Genomic DNA, 16,682 nt, shown 5'->3' with positions numbered 1-16,682 from the left:
TCGGTCCAAGCTGTAATCTCTGTTGTGAGTTGTGTCTGCAAGGAAAGGAAGATGAGTTTAGTTTATTGGGTTTAATATTAGGCTGATATTTCTATGGTCTTTTAAAACGATTTTATGAGATAAATATGTGTCATGGCAAACAGACAAAGTCAGCATTGGTTACACTGAGACACATGAAGATAATATAAGGCTGTTATTAGGGATGCACCGAATCCACTATTTTGGATTCGGCAGAACCCCCCAATCCTTTGTGAAAGATTTGGCTGAATACTGAACCGAATCCTAATTTGCGTATGCAAATTAGGGTTGGGAAGGGGAAAACATTTTTTACTTCCTTGTTTTGTGACAAAAAGTCACGCGATTTCCCTCCCCTAATTTGCATATGCAAATTCGGATTCGGTTCGTCCGGAATGAAGGATTTGGCCGAATCCTGCTGAAAAAGGCCAAATCCCAAACCGAATCTTGGATTCGGTGCATCCCTTGTTGTTATAGTTCACTCACTATAAATAAGTATAACCAACTTGTGAGCACTTATTTTTCTATTCTTACCTCCTACTGAACTCGAGCTCAGGATTCTGTTATTGCTAAACACAATTATCATCCCTGCTTATTCCTTTTCTGTGTTCTCTGCTTCTTCTTCTGTCTTCTCCTTCTCAGGAGATGGGAGGGAACAATGCGTATCCCTCCACTTTTGGCACACAAAATACAGTCCTTCAAAGTGATCTTGCCCACTTGAAATAATGCTCTTATTCTCTTCTTCTGGAAGCTAAAAACAGAATAATGTATGAGCAAGGAGAAATAAAACAAGGTGAACGGATAATTGATGGGCTCTTGCACTAAAATGCTCTATATAGCCCTAACCCCATTTTCTTTAGAGAGGGTTTCAGCATTATAAACACTTACTGGTGTGACAGGCAGCTCCGTTGTACCACCTTCTAATGCCAGCCAGTCAGTTGACTCAAAGAATGGGTGGTCCTTGATGCAATGAACAAAATCGTGCCTTTTGATGGGATCATTACACAGTAGCTGTAAATACAAACGTCATTGTTAAGTACCATAAGCTTAATAACAGGTATAACTATTATAACGTGCACTGTCATGCAGTGTAACTCTATATTCACCATCATCAGAATGTCTTTTTCCTCTGGGCTTAAGTTCTGTGGGCATTTGAAGTTGTTTGTCCACCAGGAGAAGGCTGGCTTCCTCCCAGTGAGCATCTCATGAAGTATAACTCCTAATGACCAGTAGTCCACTGTGGAATCATACTTTCCTCCATTGCTAATCTGCAGAAACAGAAAGAGTTGAGAATTACTTACCAAATCATTTAAATGACATAAAACAAAGGCTCAAGAGTAATCTCTGCATGCTGTATTTCCTACAAAAATATGAGCTAGAGTAATTGTATTGTCCTTACCTCCGGGGCCATGTATCCTTTAGTACCAGCATAGCCTGCGGTAGTTTCATCCCCAAATACACCTTCTACAGCCAGGCCAAAATCAGCAATCCTGATAAGACCGGCACTGTCAATCAAAATGTTTTCTGGTTTGAGGTCCCTGTAAAGAGACAATGTTAGATGTATCTGCCTGTAAATACAAAAACTAGCCACTGGGTATACAGGTATAGAAATATTGTTACCAACCGATGAATAATGCCACGGGAATGGAGAAAGGTCAGTCCGCACACTATTTCGGCAGCCAAGTTCCTATTTAAGGACAACACAAAGATGGTTAGTGAACAGTGAAATAAAGCTTAGGTTCTATGATAAAAGCTTGTTATTCTAGAAATCTGGGCTTTTTTTGCAGTTCAGTTATCGCGTGATATCTACATATGCTGCCCGTTACCTACCGTGCGGTTCCAATGTCGAGGGCACCTCTTCCTTCCAAGAGGTCTTGCAAGGTTCCTCCTGGAATGTACTCCATAATAAAGAAGATTTCTTCCTGTAACATAAACAGATACAGTAACTAAAATTGCTACTAACAGGTTTATCTTAAGATGTTACTGATTATCTAAAGATAACATTCCAAGAGACGTGGACTCTTGGTAGGGAAGAGATCAATATAAATATTCGTACCTCACTCTGAAAGGCAGCATACGAATGCACAAGGTACGGGCAGTCCTGTGCAGCTTCAAGAATTCGCCTCTCGCTCATCACTAAGGATGGATAGGCCGTCTTCTTTGCTATCGTTTTTATAGCAACACGTTGTCCTGTGACTTTGTCTCGGGCCAGAGAAACCTGAAAAAGTCATAAAAAGACAGGTTGAACATTTAGGAGGTTATTTACTAAACCTCGATATTCTGAATTTATTATACCCCGATGGTGCAAATAGCCCAAATCCGGAAACACGGCATCTCAAACCTGTCCAGGTCATGTATAATTCAATGGCAGATGTCCCTATCCCAATTCAAAGTTTTGAAGCCCAAAAAATTTGTACGAATCAGGTGTTTTCCTGACCCGACTTTTTCAAGCTATTTTATTGATAAATAAGATAAAATCGTGGATAGGAGTTTGGTCAAGCTCGGTTTAATAAAAATATGAGATAAATTGGAGTTTTAGTAAATAACCCCATTAATGATAAAATTCAAGTATGCAAATCAGTAACTGCAAATGAAGGAGACTGTAAATATAACTAGTGATTGAAAGAACATGATATACCGTTCCAAAGCTGCCTGATCCCAGTTCTCTTGTGATAATGAACCTGTCGATGGAAACAGGGCCGGCAACTCCACCTTATTGGGTTTAAAAGAGAAAAAGACATGTTTTAGCAGAACCAATATACTCAATAAAAAAAGTTACTCAGAAAGGTAATATGCTTGTAAAGTAGATATGCCAACCTCTTTTCTTTAGTATTTGTCCCTGTTTATAAACCACACGTTTCTCACACTCATCATCTTTCATTTCCATTTAAAATGTCCAATACCCTTTCACTTACCTGCTTTAGTCTCATCAGGGCATTGCCTCTCTTCACTCCCTGTCTTATCACCTTTGAATCTTTTCACTCTTTCTGCTTCAGAATCCTCTTCACCTGATCTTTTGCGCTTTTTTCCTCGTCTTGCCTGATTTGCCTTCAGAATATCATCTGAGGCTTTAGAATGCAGCTGCAAGTCAGGAGGTCTCACTTCTGAGGATTTTCTTCTCTTTCTTAAGACGACACTCTCTTCCTCACTGTATTCTTCAGCCTTCCTCTTTCTGCGAGAGTTGGCCCTTTGGTTTTCTCTCATTTCCTCCACGCTCTGTTGTTCACTTATTTTCTGTGCATTTTTCTGGGTTGGTGAAGTGAAAACAGACACCAACTTTCCACGAAGGGTTCTTAGGAGACCAAAAACTTTTGCTCCAAACCCAGATTTTTTTGGTTCAGCTTCTTTGATTTCTTCATTCATGCTTGATTCATTTAATTTTCTTTTTTTTGATGACATTTTTGTAGATATGTTTAAAAAGTTGTTTAAAATATTAAAAGATGTTTAAAAATGTTAAAAAAGTTTAAAAAGTTTAAAAAAGTTTAAAAAAGTTAAAATTTAAGATAATAAATCCAAAGATAAAACAAAGTAGATCTCTCTGCTCTATCCTCTTCAAACACTAAACAGCATCTGAGCTTCAGAAGGTTTGTGAGACTTTAAGCCTCCTGAATGTGATGATGTCATAATGGTAAGTGATGATGTCATAATGGTAAGTGATGATGTCACAATGGTAAGTGATGATGTCATAATGGTAAGTGATGTCATAATGGTAAGTGATGATGTCATAATGGTAAGTGACGATGTCATAATGGTACAATCTCTGATCACCTGACTTGCAATTGATGATGTCACAAAGGTACCTATACATCTTGAAACTGATGATGTCACAAATGTACCTATGCAACTGATAATTTCACAATGGTACCGATTCAAACTTTTTTTGCAAATTGTAAATCCATGACTGGTGGAAAAATGTGCTCATCACTTATTGTGATATTTAACAAGTTTAATAACAGAACATCTTATAGTTACCTCCTAAACCAGCTTTAGGTGCATTTACTTTCAGTGATTGTTTCACCACAACATTTCTAGCTATTTATCTGTACATTTATCTACATGGGTAAAAAAGAACTCTTGTTGGTACTTTTTTTGATCCAATAGGTATTGCATCAAACAAATTAAAACTATATTTAAAGGCAAACAACCCCTGTAACAGGATAGAGACAATCTGCATTTGGTTTTCATTTCTTATTTGTGTTTTTTTTAGTTATTTAGCTTTTTATTCAGTACCTCTTCAGTTTGCAATTTCAGCCCTGGTTGCTAGGATCTATATTAGCCTAGCAAACAATCTTTGATTTAAATAAAAGACTGGAATATAAATAGGAGAGGCCTGCATAGAAATAGAAGTAAAAAGAAAAGCAGCAATAACAAGGACATTTGGAACATTGACACAAGTGATACATTAAATGCATTTTTAGCTGGAAATTCATTGAAGCAGGTGACAAATAAAAGACAGATATTGTTGATGATCTGATCTTCCTCGAGAGCACAAAGCTGCTACATGTTCCCTACTGACACTTATATCCCCCATATAGAGTTTACTGTGAAATACACTATGATCTAGGTAAACATCCAGTGGTTTGTGCAAATCCCTCAACTATTCCTTGAAGAACAATGCCCAAGTCTTGTGTGTCCCAGGAACCCATTCAACTTAATGACTAATATAAACGCTAATATCTTGCATCCGTTAACCCCAGGCCCGAGCATTCTGGATAACAGGTCCCATACCTGTATAAGCTGTTATGTACCCTGATGTTACATGTGTTAAAAATGAAAATTATAATGTGCCTTGGGGTTCTATGGATTATATAAAAGCAGTTTTTGTATGGGTGGTCAGTCCCACATAGGACTATCTCTTTTCTATATCTATATATAACTACTACTTCATCTATGATAGACCTTGGTTTTATTATGCCATGGGCATACAGGCATTGTAGAGCAAGCATGAGTGGTGGAAATGTGGGCATTATAAGTTTTCTCTTAGGGGACTATTTATTAAACCAAAAACTCAGGTTCTGGCTCAATCTTAAGGGGTCCTATCACTGATGCTCAAGTTACTGATTCAAGAAGTGTCTCCTGACGCTTCTCTGCGCAATTCTATAGCTCAGCAGTGTTAAACTGCTAAGATCATGACAATTAAATTGAAAAAATTATATAAGTTGCAGACATGCAAAGAAGAGCTGTAATAGCCTGCCTGGAGTTGAACTGGGGATGGGATGTTTCTGTGCTGTCTGCATTACCACTGCTTTATTTGAGCAGACAGCTAAGGCCTTGGTTCACTCCTATGGCTGTGGTTGTAATTGCAGATAGGCAGGGCTTGTTTCACCTGTGTCCAATCTGGCCACTAGTCTGGCTATAAAACCCCCTACTCTGCTCGGACTCATTGCCCAGTATAGGTCTATGTTCCATAGTTCCTGGGTGTGTTATATTGTTTGATCCTGTAAATTGACCACTGCCTGACCATGACCCTTGCTATTATGCTGCCTGTACCGACCTCTGCCTGTTCTTTGACTATTCTATTGGATCCTGTTACTGCACCGCAAATCTGTTTGATTTGTTCCCCGAAATATTTAGTGGGGACAGAACTAAATTTGTGTTTAAGGAGGCCTGCAAATTATACCTTAGTTTCTTTCCTCATTCCTTCTCATCTGGTGAGGAGAAAGTAAGGTTTGTAATGACCCTGCTTCAGGGTGACCCTCAAATTTGGGCCCTCAAATTGCCCCCCACTGATCCTGCCCGCTTTTCCCTTGATACTTTCTTTAACACCATGGCGTTACTCTATGATGACCCGGATCTTGTGTCTTCTGCCGACTCCGCGATTCATAAATTGCGCCAGGGGAGACGGGATGCGGAGGTGTATTGCACTGAATTCCGCCGGTGGGCAATTGAAACTGGGTGGAACGACATGGCTCTTCGCAGCCAGTTCCGTATTGGGCTTTCAGATTCTGTTAAGGATAGGCTAGTAAATTATCCTTTATCTTCTAACCTGGATGATCTTATGTCTCTAGCCATCCAGGTAGATGGAAGACAGAGGGAGAGAAGGGGTGAGAAGGGCTCTTCTTTTTCTGGGTTTACCAATGTAAAGTCTAACTTTCCAAATATGGTGACCAATGTTAAGTCCCCTGCACCTCTACCTCAGGAGGAGCCTATGCAGTTTGGCACATCTCGCTTAACTCCTCAGGAGAGGGCACGCAGGCGATCTTTGGGTCTGTGTATATACTGTGGGGGGAAAGGTCATTTCCTAAGCCAGTGTCCTACGAGGCCGGGAAACTCCCAAGCCTAAATGGAGAAGGGAGCTCCATTTGGGTGCAGGAGTTTCCTCTCCCCAATCTGCCTCAAGGGTTTTAATTTCAGTTAAACTAACTTGGCCTACGGGCTCTGTCATGGTGTCCACTTTTGTACACGCGGGGGCGGAGGGGAACTTTTTGGATGCTGCCTTTGCAGCCAAACACAATGTTCCTTTACTTCCTCTGAGTTCCCCCTTGAGAATTTTGGCAGTTGACAAAAGACCCTTAGGGTCAGGTGTAGTATCCAAGAAAACTGTAAATCTTTTTATGACTACTGACAAGTTACACTGTGAAGAGATAGCTCTACCTCATTGAGGGTGCTTCCTCTCCTCTTATTTTGGGGTTACCTTGGTTGCAAAGTCACAACCCACATATTGATTGGGTAACCAGGAAGGTACTTGGTTGGGGTATAACATGTCAAGGGTCCTGCATTTCTTCCGTAGTGGCAGCTACTTATCTTGAGGGCTTACCTACAGCTTACTTGGACTATGCAGATGTGTTTTCCAAGAAAGCCACAGAGGCATTACCCCCACACAGGCAGTATGACTGCCCAATTGACTTAATCCCTGGGTCTACTCCTCCTCGTGGTAGAACATATCCTCTTTCTCTGCCGGAGGCCCAGGCAATGAAGGAATATATTAAAGAAAACCTCAAGAGGGGTTTCATCAGGCCTTCTAGTTCCCCTGCGGGGGCGGGATTCTTTTTTGTTGGTAAGAAAGATGGTGGTCTTCGTCCCTGTATTGATTACAGGGGTCTTAATAAGATCACCATTAAGAATCGATATCCTCTTCCTCTAATATCTGAATTGTTTGATCAGGTTAAAAATGCCAAAATCTTTTCTAAACTTGATCTTAGGGGGGCCTATAACCTCATCCGAATCAGAGAAGGAGATGAATGGAAAACGGCCTTTAACACCAGGAATGGCCACTATGAGTATCTTGTAATGCCTTTTGGCCTTTGTAACGCACCAGCAGTGTTCCAAGAATTTGTCAATGACATCTTCCGGGACCTGCTGGGAGTATTTGTAGTGGTCTATTTGGACGATATTCTAATTTTTTTTTTCTAATCTATCTGAACACCGTAGTCATGTTCAGGAGGTATTGTCCAGGTTAAGAAGATTTAAACTTTTCGCTAAGCTCGAAAAATTTACTTTTGAAGTTCCTTCTATCCATTTTCTGGGGTTCACCATTTCTAACAAGGGTTTAGAAATGGATCCTGATAAGGTTAAAGCTATTCTAGAGTGGGCCCAACCTTTGTCCTTGCGGGCAATTCAGAGATTCTTGGGTTTTGCAAATTACTAAAAATTTATTAAAAAATTTTTCTCTGATTGTAGCCCTCTTACTGATTTAACCAAGAAGGGTGTAGATCCGGGCATATGGTCCCCTGAGGCCATTCAAGCCTTTGAATTTCTTAAAAAAGAATTTGTATCTGCCCCCATTCTTCGTCATCCTGATTCTTCTCTCCCTTTCATTGTTGAAGTGGATGCCTCTGAGGTGGGAGCAGGGGCAATCCTTTCTCAAAGGCATCCTACAACCCCTGTGCTTTCTTCTCTAAAAAATTTCCGCCCGCTGAGGCAAATTATGATATTGGGAACAGGGAGTTGTTGGCTGTTAAATGGGCTTTTGAAGAATGGAGACATTTGTTGGAGGGGGCTAAGCACCAGATAACGGTCTTTACTGACCATAAAAACTTACTGTATATTGAATCTGCCAAACGATTGAATCCCAGACAGGCCTTATTTTTCTCTCCGATTCAATTTTACCCTTACCTTTAGACCCGGGTCTAAGAATACTAAGGCTGATGTCCTCTCCCGCAGCTTTGAACCCCAACCCTCTGAACCTTGTGTGAACAACCCCATTGGCCGCTCTGGGAGCAGATCTTACCACATTATTATCTGCTGCCCAAGCTTCTGCCCCTAGGGAAACTCCCCCTGGGAAGTTATTTGTTAATGAGTATCTGAGGGAACAGGTTTTGAATGAGGCTCATAACGCCAGATGGAGGGACACCCTGGTCTTTCCAAAACGGTATCTCTTTTGTCCCGTAACGTTTGGTGGCCTTCTCATAGGCAGGATGTTAAAGATTATGTTAATTCTTGCCTAGTCTGTCAGAGGTCTAAACCCTCCAAGACCTTGTCTCAGGGGTTATTGATGCCACTACCTATCCCTGATAGGCCCTGGTCCCATCTTTCGATGGATTTTATTGTTGATCTTCCTCCCTCCCAGGGGAAGACAGTAATCTGGGTGGTGGTGGATAGGTTTAGCAAAATGAGTCACTTCATTCCTCTCCCACACCTCCCTTCCGCCAAAACCTTGGCGGAATTATTTATTTCTAATATTTTTAAGTTACATGGTTTCCCTGTTAATATTGTTTTGGATAGAGGGGTACAATTTGTCTCTCAATCCTGGAGAGCATTCTGCTCCTTAGTGGGAATCCATTTATCCTTCTCTACTGCTTATCACCCTCAGACCAAAGGTCAAACAGAAAGGGTAAATCAATCACTTGAACAATTTTTACGTTGCTATGTCTCTGATAATCAGTCCTCTTGGTCTGAACTGTTACCCTGGGCAGAATTTGCTTATAATAACGCAACACATTCTTCTACTGGTCAATCTGCATTTTTTATTGTTTATGGTTTACACCCCAAAGCATTTTCCTTTTCTGGTTCTTTGTCCCCGGTCCCTTCTGTCAACACTGCTATTGGTCACTTTGCTAAAATTTGGTCTGGGGTGCATAACTCTCTTTCCGCTGCTGCAGCTGTTCAGAAGAGGGCGGCTGATAGGTCACGTAGGGAGGCTCCCAATTACCAGGTTGGAGATTCCGTCTGGTTGTCTACTAAGAACATTAAGCTGAAGGTCCCTTCTCTTAAGCTGGGGCCTAAATTCATTGGTCCATATCCTATTGTTGAGATTATTACCCCCTTGTCTGTTCGCCTCAAACTTCCTGACAACTTCAAGATTTCTAACACTTTTCATGTCTCCCTCCTTAAGCCTGCTTCACATGTTCGCCAGTCTTCTGTTACTCCTCCAGTATTGGTTGAGGGTCATCCAGAGTTTGAAGTCCAGGAGCTCCTTGATTCTCGGCGGGTACGGGGTAAGCTCCAGTATCTGGTGAAATGGAAGGGCTATGGTCCCGAGGAGAATTCTTGGATTCCTGTTGGGGACATTAGTGCTGATCGCCTCAGGAGGCGATTCCATTCCAGGTTTCCTGGGAGACCTGGGGGTCCCGTGGCCGCCCCTGGAGAGGGGGGTAATGTCAAGAACACTTACCCTGATGGTCTAGTGGTGCAGCGGGGACGCCTCTTGCCAGCTTCCTCCCTAGTGCGCGCAACGCGTGCATTATCGCTATTTAAAGGCGCAGGCAAGCTGACGTATGACGTCAGCGCGCAATGGCGCCAAATTCAAAATATTTAAAGGGGCATTTGTTATTTTATGGTTGCCCGTGATAGGTTTTGTTCCTGGTGCCTTGTACTTTGTGCTGTTAAGCTTCTAGTCTGTTTGATTCCTGTGTTTGTCCCTGCCTGGCTGTTTTACTACTCTGATCTCTGGAACCTGACCCTTGCCTGTTTTTTGACTCCTATTCTGCCTCATCCCATCTGATTGATCTCCCGGTTTTGACCCTTGCCTGCCTGACCTCGCTTTGAACGCGGCCTGCCCAGACCCAGCCTGAATTGTTTACGCTGACTATCTGCCTGCCTCGACCCAGCCTGATCTGACTACTCTATTCCCTCACGCCTTGTACTACGACCTTCTGTCCAAAGACTTTGCTCTACAGTCGTGCCCCTCTGCCTATCCAGAACTCTCATCTTGCACCTCTCGTTTAAGTCCAGGTGGCATCCAAGTAAGCCGAGGGCTCCTCCCGAGGCCCAAAGGCGGTCACACTACTGGTGAAGCACGAGCTGAGACCAGGGTGCCTGGTGTTTGTTCTGGTGTTGGGTGCCGACCGTTACAGATATTTAACAAGGTGACACTAATGTAGCACAATCTAAAAGCCAATTGGGGTTCGATTTTAGAATCAGGGATATATAAATAAAATACAGACAGGATTAATTTTCAATGCAAATGAAAAACAGCACAATAACTTAACAGAACAAAAACAGAAGATAATTTTTTAAATTTATTTCAATTAAAATATTAAATGACAAAGTAGTCACTGGCAAGTACATTCTATGCCAGGGTGTAGGGCTATTGCTCTCTCTTCATTGCTCCGCACGACCGTTCATAGAAGAATTGGTCTGCAATTTACCAGGGGCAGCATAAAGCAGCTTTTAAGACCGAATTTCCGTATTCATAAATGGACATTATGAAAACACTTTTGCAGAGCCCTATTTGTAATCTCGAATCTCTTTTCCAGTGTAGTCGGTCCAAGCTGTAATCTCTGTTGTGAGTTGTGTCTGCAAGGAAAGGAAGATGAGTTTAGTTTATTGGGTTTAATATCAGGCTGATATTTCTATGGTCTTTTAAAACGATTTTATGAGATAAATATGTGTCATGGCAAACAGACAAAGTCAGCATTGGTTACACTGAGACACATGAAGATAATATAAGGCTGTTATTAGGGATGCACCGAATCCACTATTTTGGATTCGGCAGAACCCCCCAATCCTTTGTGAAATATTTGGCTGAATACTGAACCGAATCCTAATTTGCGTATGCAAATTAGGGTTGGGAAGGGGAAAACATTTTTTACTTCCTTGTTTTGTGACAAAAAGTCACTTGATTTCCCTCCCCTAATTTGCATATGCAAATTCGGATTCGGTTCGACCGGAATGAAGGATTCGGCCGAATCCTGCTGAAAAAGGCCAAAACCCAAACCGAATCTTGGATTCGGTGCATCCCTTGTTGTTATAGTTCACTCACTATAAATAAGTATAACCAACTTGGGAGCACTTATTTTTCTATTCTTACCTCCTACTGAACTCGAGCTCAGGATTCTGTTATTGCTAAACACAATTATCATCCCTGCTTATTCCTTTTCTGTGTTCTCTGCTTCTTCTTCTGTCTTCTCCTTCTCAGGAGATGGGAGAGTACAATGCATATCCCTCCACTTTTGGCACACAAAATATAGTCCTTCATAGCGATCTTGCCCACTTGAAATAATGCTCTTATTCTCTTCTTCTGGAGGCTAAAAACAGAATAATGTATGAGCAAGGAGAAATAAAACAATGTGAACGGATAATTGATGGGCTCTTGCACTAATATGCTCTATATAGCCCTAACCCCATTTTCTTTAGAGAGGGTTTCAGCATTATAAACACTTACTGGTGTGACAGGCAGCTCCGTTGTACCACCTTCTAATGCCAGCCAGTCAGTTGACTCAAAGAATGGGTGGTCCTTGATGCATTGAACAAAATCGTGCCTTTTGATGGGATCATTACACAGTAGCTGTAAATACAAACGTCATTGTTAAGTACCATAAGCTTAATAACAGGTATAACTATTATAACGTGCACTGTCATGCAGTGTAACTCTATATTCACCATCATCAGAATGTCTTTTTCCTCTGGGCTTAAGTTCTGTGGGCATTTGAAGTTGTTTGTCCACCAGGAGAAGGCTGGCTTCCTCCCAGTGAGCATCTCATGAAGTATAACTCCTAATGACCAGTAGTCCACTGTGGAATCATACTTTCCTCCATTGCTAATCTGCAGAAACAGAAAGAGTTGAGAATTACTTACCAAATCATTTAAATGACATAAAACAAAGGCTCAAGAGTAATCTCTGCATGCTCTATTTCCTACAAAAATATGAGCTAGAGTAATTGTATTGTCCTTACCTCCGGGGCCATGTATCCTTTAGTACCAGCATAGCCTGCGGTAGTTTCATCCCCAAATACACCTTCTACAGCCAGGCCAAAATCAGCAATCCTGATAAGACCGGCACTGTCAATCAAGATGTTTTCTGGTTTGAGGTCCCTGTAAAGAGACAATGTTAGATGTATCTGCCTGTAAATACAAAAACTAGCCACTGGGTATACAGGTATAGAAATATTGTTACCAACCGATGAATAATGCCACGGGAATGGAGAAAGGTCAGTCCGCACACTATTTCGGCAGCCAAGTTCCTATTTAAGGACGACACAAAGACGGTTAGTGAACAGTGAAATAATGCTTAGGTTCTATGATAAAAGCTTGTTATTCTAGAAATCTGGGCTTTTTTTGCAGTTCAGTTATCGCGTGATATCTACATATGCTGCCCGTTACCTACCGTGCGGTTCCAATGTCGAGGGTACCTCTTCCTTCCAAGAGGTCTTCTAAGGTTCCTCCTGGAATGTAGTCCATAATAAAGAAGATTTCTTCCTGTAACATAAACAGATACAGTAACTAAAATTGCTACTAGCAGGTTTATCTTAAGATGTTACTGATTATCTAAAGATAACATTCCACGGGCCGTGGACTCTTGGTAGGGAAGAGATCAATATAAATATTCGTACCTCAGTCTGAAAGGCAGCATACGAATGCACAAGGTACGGGCAGTCCTGTGCAGCTTCAAGAATTCGCCTCTCGCTCATCACTAAGGATGGATAGGCCGTCTTCTTTGCTATCGTTTTTATAGCAACACGTTGTCCTGTGACTTTGTCTCGGGCCAGAGAAACCTGAAAAAGTCATAAAGAGACAGGTTGAACATTTAGGAGGTTATTTACTAAACCTCGATTTTCTGAATTTATTATACCCCGATGGTGCAAATAGCCCAAATCCGGAAACACGGCATCTCAAACCTGTCCAGGTCATGTATAAGTCAATGGCAGATGTCCCTATCCCAATTCAAAGTTTTGAAGCCCAAAAAATGTGTACGAATCAGGTGTTTTCCTGACCCGACTTTTTCAAGCTATTTTATTGATAAATAAGATAAAATTGTGGATAGGAGTTTGGTCAAGCTCGGTTTAATAAAAATATGAGATAAATTGGAGTTTTAGTAAATAACCCCATTAATGATAAAATTCAAGTATGCAAATCAGTAACTGCAAATGAAGGAGACTGTAAATATAACTAGTGATTGAAAGAACATGATATACCGTTCCAAAGCTGCCTGATCCCAGTTCTCTTGTGATAATGAACCTGTCGATGGAAACAGGGCCGGCAACTCCACCTTATTGGGTTTAAAAGTGAAAAAGACATGTTTTAGCAGAACCAATATACTCAATAATAAAAGTTACTCAGAAAGGTAATATGCTTGTAAAGTAGATATGCCAACCTCTTTTCTTTAGTATTTGTCCCTGTTTATAAACCACACGTTTCTCACACTCATCATCTTTCATTTCCATTTAAAATGTCCAATACCCTTTCACTTACCTGCTTTAGTCTCATCAGGGCATTGCCTCTCTTCACTCCCTGTCTTATCACCTTTGAATCTTTTCACTCTTTCTACTTCAGAATCCTCTTCACCTGATCTTTTGCGCTTTTTTCCTCGTCTTGCCTGATTTGCCTTCAGAATATCATCTGAGGCTTTAGAATGCAGCTGCAAGTCAGGAGGTCTCACTTCTGAGGATTTTCTTCTCTTTCTTAAGATGACACTCTCTTCCTCACTGTATTCTTCAGCCTTCCTCTTTCTGCGAGAGTTGGCCCTTTGGTTTTCTCTCATTTCCTCCACGCTCTGTTGTTCACTTATTTTCTGTGCATTTTTCTGGGTTGGTGAAGTGAAAACGGACACCAACTTTCCACGAAGGGTTCTTAGGAGACCAAAAACTTTTGCTCCAAACCCAGATTTTTTTGGTTCAGCTTCTTTGATTTCTTCATTCATGCTTGATTCATTTAATTTTCTTTTTTTTGATGACATTGTTGTAGATATGTTTAAAAAGTTGTTTAAAATATTAAAAGATGTTTAAAAATGTTAAAAAAGTTTAAAAAGTTTAAAAAAGTTTAAAAAAGTTTAAAAAAGTTAAAATTTAAGATAATAAATCCAAAGATAAAACAAAGTAGATCTCTCTGTTCTATCCTCTTCAAACACTAAACAGCATCTGAGCTTCAGAAGGTTTGTGAAACTTTAAGCCTCCTGAATGTGATGATGTCATAATGGTAAGTGATGATGTCATAATGGTAAGTGATTATGTCACAATGGTAAGTGATGATGTCATAATGGTAAGTGATGTCATAATGGTAAGTGATGTTATAATGGTAAGTGATGATGTCATAATGGTACAATCTCTGATCACCTGACTTGCAATTGATGATGTCACAAAGGTACCTATACATCTTGAAACTGATGATGTCACAAATGTACCTATGCAACTGATAATTTCACAATGGTACCAATTCAAACTTTTTTTGCAAATTGTAAATCCATGACTGGTGGAAAAAATGTGCTCATCACTTATTGTGATATTTAACAAGTTTAATAACAGAGCATCTTATAGTTACCTCCTAAACCAGCTTTAGGTGCATTTACTTTCAGTGATTGTTTCACCACAACATTTCTAGCTATTTATCTGTACATTTATCTACAAGGGTAAAAAAGAACTCTTGTTGGTACTTTTTTTTTATTGCATCAAACAAATTAAAACTATATTTAAAGGCAAACAACCCCTGTAACAGGATAGAGACAATCTGCATTTGGTTTTCATTTCTTATTTGTGTTTTTTTTTAGTTATTTAGCTTTGTATTCAGTACCTCTTCAGTTTGCAATTTCAGCCCTGGTTGCTAGGATCTATATTAGCCTAGCAAACAATCTTTGATTTAAATAAAAGACTGGAATATAAATAGGAGAGGCCTGCATAGAAATAGAAGTAAAAAGAAAAGCAGCAATAAGAATAAGTTTATAGCCTTACAGAGCATTTGTTTTTTACATGGGCCAGTGCCCCCCCCCCATTTGAAAGCTGGAAAGAAGAAAAAAGTAAATAATTCAAAAACTATAAAAAAGAAAAAATAACGGCCAGTTGAAAAGTTGCTTAGAATTAACCATTCTATAACATACTAAAGTGAATCATTCCTTTAATGTTCTGAAAAGGACATTTGGAACATTGACACAAGTGATACATTAAATGCATTTTTAGCTGGAAATTCATTGAAGCAGGTGACAAATAAAAGACAGATATTGCTGATGATCTGATCTTTCTCGAGAGACACAAAGCTGCTACATGTTCCCTACTGACACTTATATCCCCCATATAGAGTTTACTGTGAAATACACTATGATCTAGGTAAACATCCAGTGGTTTGTGCAAATCCCTCAACTATTCCTTGAAGTACAATGCCCAAGTCTTGTGTGTCCCAGGAACCCATTCAACTTAATGACTAATATAAATGCTAATATCTTGCATCCGTTAACCCCAGGCCCGAGCATTCTGGATAACAGGTCCCATACCTGTATAAGCTGTTATGTACCCTGATGTTACATGTGTTAAAAATGAAAATTAGAATGTGCCTTGGGGTTCTGTGGATTATATAAAAGCAGTTTTTGGATGGGTGGTCAGTCCCGCATAGGGCCATCTCTTTTCTATATCTATATATAACTACTACTTCATTTATGATATACCTTGGTTTTATTATGCCATGGGCATACAGGCATTGTAGAGCAAGCATGAGTGGTGGAAATGTGGGGATAATCAGCTTTCTCTTAGGCGACTATGTTATGACGACCATGTTATGTTTTGGTAGCTGACTGGGAGAGCTGCAATTTCCTTGTAATTCCGCGCATGCGCAAACCGGCAAACTGCTCCAACTGCACGTGCGCAGAAATACAATCTCCCAGTCAGCTTACAGAGGACGCAGAAGATGGACACGTGGAACTTCGCTGGAAGAATCTGCGCCGAGTGGTAAGTATGGAGTATGGGGCATTTCCCCTGGGGGTAGTGATGTGCGGGTATCGGGTCGGCCCGCACATCACTACCGGGGGGTAGTTAGCCTGGGGGGAGGAGGGAGGGAGGTCTACCACAGGTTGATTTCTCCTTTAAAAAAAAACCCTACCCCCCAGTTATTCGAGACAGGAAGATTACTCCAACTGCGCATGTGCCGAAAATCCGATCTGCTTCCAGGGTTTACCGAAGAAAAGAAGATGGCTGCCGTGAACTCCCGAGGACAGAATCTGCACGGAGGAGTAAGTAAAAAGTTAGGGGCAACTGCCCTGGGTACCAGGTAGGCTGGGGGGGGGAGGGAGGAGGGAGGGGGGTCTAGGTAGGGTTGGGGGTAGGGGGTTTTTAAGGTTTGGCTTGAATTCTTCTTTAAGGTATGAAGAACCACAAGATCCGTTATGTGGAAAACACCCAGGTCCCGAGCATTCTGGATAACAGGTCTCATACCTGTAGAAAAATTTCTGACAAAGTTATGTACAGTAAAAATAATGATCCCTGAATCACCAGCAAGCAGCCTGCTTAATGCTTTCAATCCAGAGGTTAATAATACACTACAGTTAAGAGAAGTATATGGTACCTGAGCTCAAGAGGTGGACAAAT

General features: G+C 40.8%; 2 protein-coding genes across 2 annotated transcripts; both read right to left on the bottom strand.

Moving 5' to 3' along the window:
- Nucleotides 1-746: 746 nt before the first annotated feature.
- Nucleotides 747-3,378, bottom strand: LOC108716471 (protein kinase C delta type). The gene is made up of 9 exons (XM_041562406.1): nt 2,931-3,378; nt 2,654-2,727; nt 2,072-2,233; nt 1,846-1,937; nt 1,640-1,702; nt 1,415-1,553; nt 1,122-1,283; nt 930-1,026; nt 747-766 (listed from the first exon to the last, which is right to left on the bottom strand). The coding sequence occupies exons 1-9, from the start codon at nt 3,376-3,378 to the stop codon at nt 747-749; spliced, it is 1,257 nt and encodes a 418-aa protein (XP_041418340.1).
- An 8,125-nt stretch (nt 3,379-11,503) lies between these two features.
- LOC108716304 (protein kinase C delta type-like) lies at nt 11,504-14,035 on the bottom strand. Its single transcript, XM_041562405.1, has 8 exons — nt 13,588-14,035; nt 13,311-13,384; nt 12,729-12,890; nt 12,503-12,594; nt 12,297-12,359; nt 12,072-12,210; nt 11,779-11,940; nt 11,504-11,683 (listed from the first exon to the last, which is right to left on the bottom strand). The coding sequence occupies exons 1-8, from the start codon at nt 14,033-14,035 to the stop codon at nt 11,504-11,506; spliced, it is 1,320 nt and encodes a 439-aa protein (XP_041418339.1).
- Between the last annotated feature and the right edge of the window lie 2,647 nt (nt 14,036-16,682).

This window comes from Xenopus laevis, chromosome 5L, assembly GCF_017654675.1.
Source record: "Xenopus laevis strain J_2021 chromosome 5L, Xenopus_laevis_v10.1, whole genome shotgun sequence".
NCBI lineage: Eukaryota > Metazoa > Chordata > Amphibia > Anura > Pipidae > Xenopus > Xenopus laevis.
The sequence above is the reverse complement of the archived record's forward strand: the minus strand, read 5'-3'. Positions and strand labels throughout refer to the sequence as shown.

Excerpts from the sequence above, each read along its gene's own strand:
- LOC108716304 (XM_041562405.1), bottom strand. The coding sequence starts at position 14,035 with ATGAATGAAGAAATCAAAGAAGCTGAACCAAAAAAATCTGGGTTTGGA. Across the intron at positions 13,385-13,587 it reads CCCTGATGAGACTAAAGCAG|GTGGAGTTGCCGGCCCTGTT; the intron begins GTAAGTGAAAGG and ends AAACCCAATAAG. Across the intron at positions 12,211-12,296 it reads TCCCGTGGCATTATTCATCG|GGACCTCAAACCAGAAAACA; the intron begins GTTGGTAACAAT and ends GTCTCTTTACAG.
- LOC108716471 (XM_041562406.1), bottom strand. The coding sequence starts at position 3,378 with ATGAATGAAGAAATCAAAGAAGCTGAACCAAAAAAATCTGGGTTTGGA. Across the intron at positions 1,703-1,845 it reads CTCGACATTGGAACCGCACG|GAACTTGGCTGCCGAAATAG; the intron begins GTAGGTAACGGG and ends GTCCTTAAATAG. Across the intron at positions 767-929 it reads CTGGCTGGCATTAGAAGGTG|CTTCCAGAAGAAGAGAATAA; the intron begins GTACAACGGAGC and ends TTCTGTTTTTAG.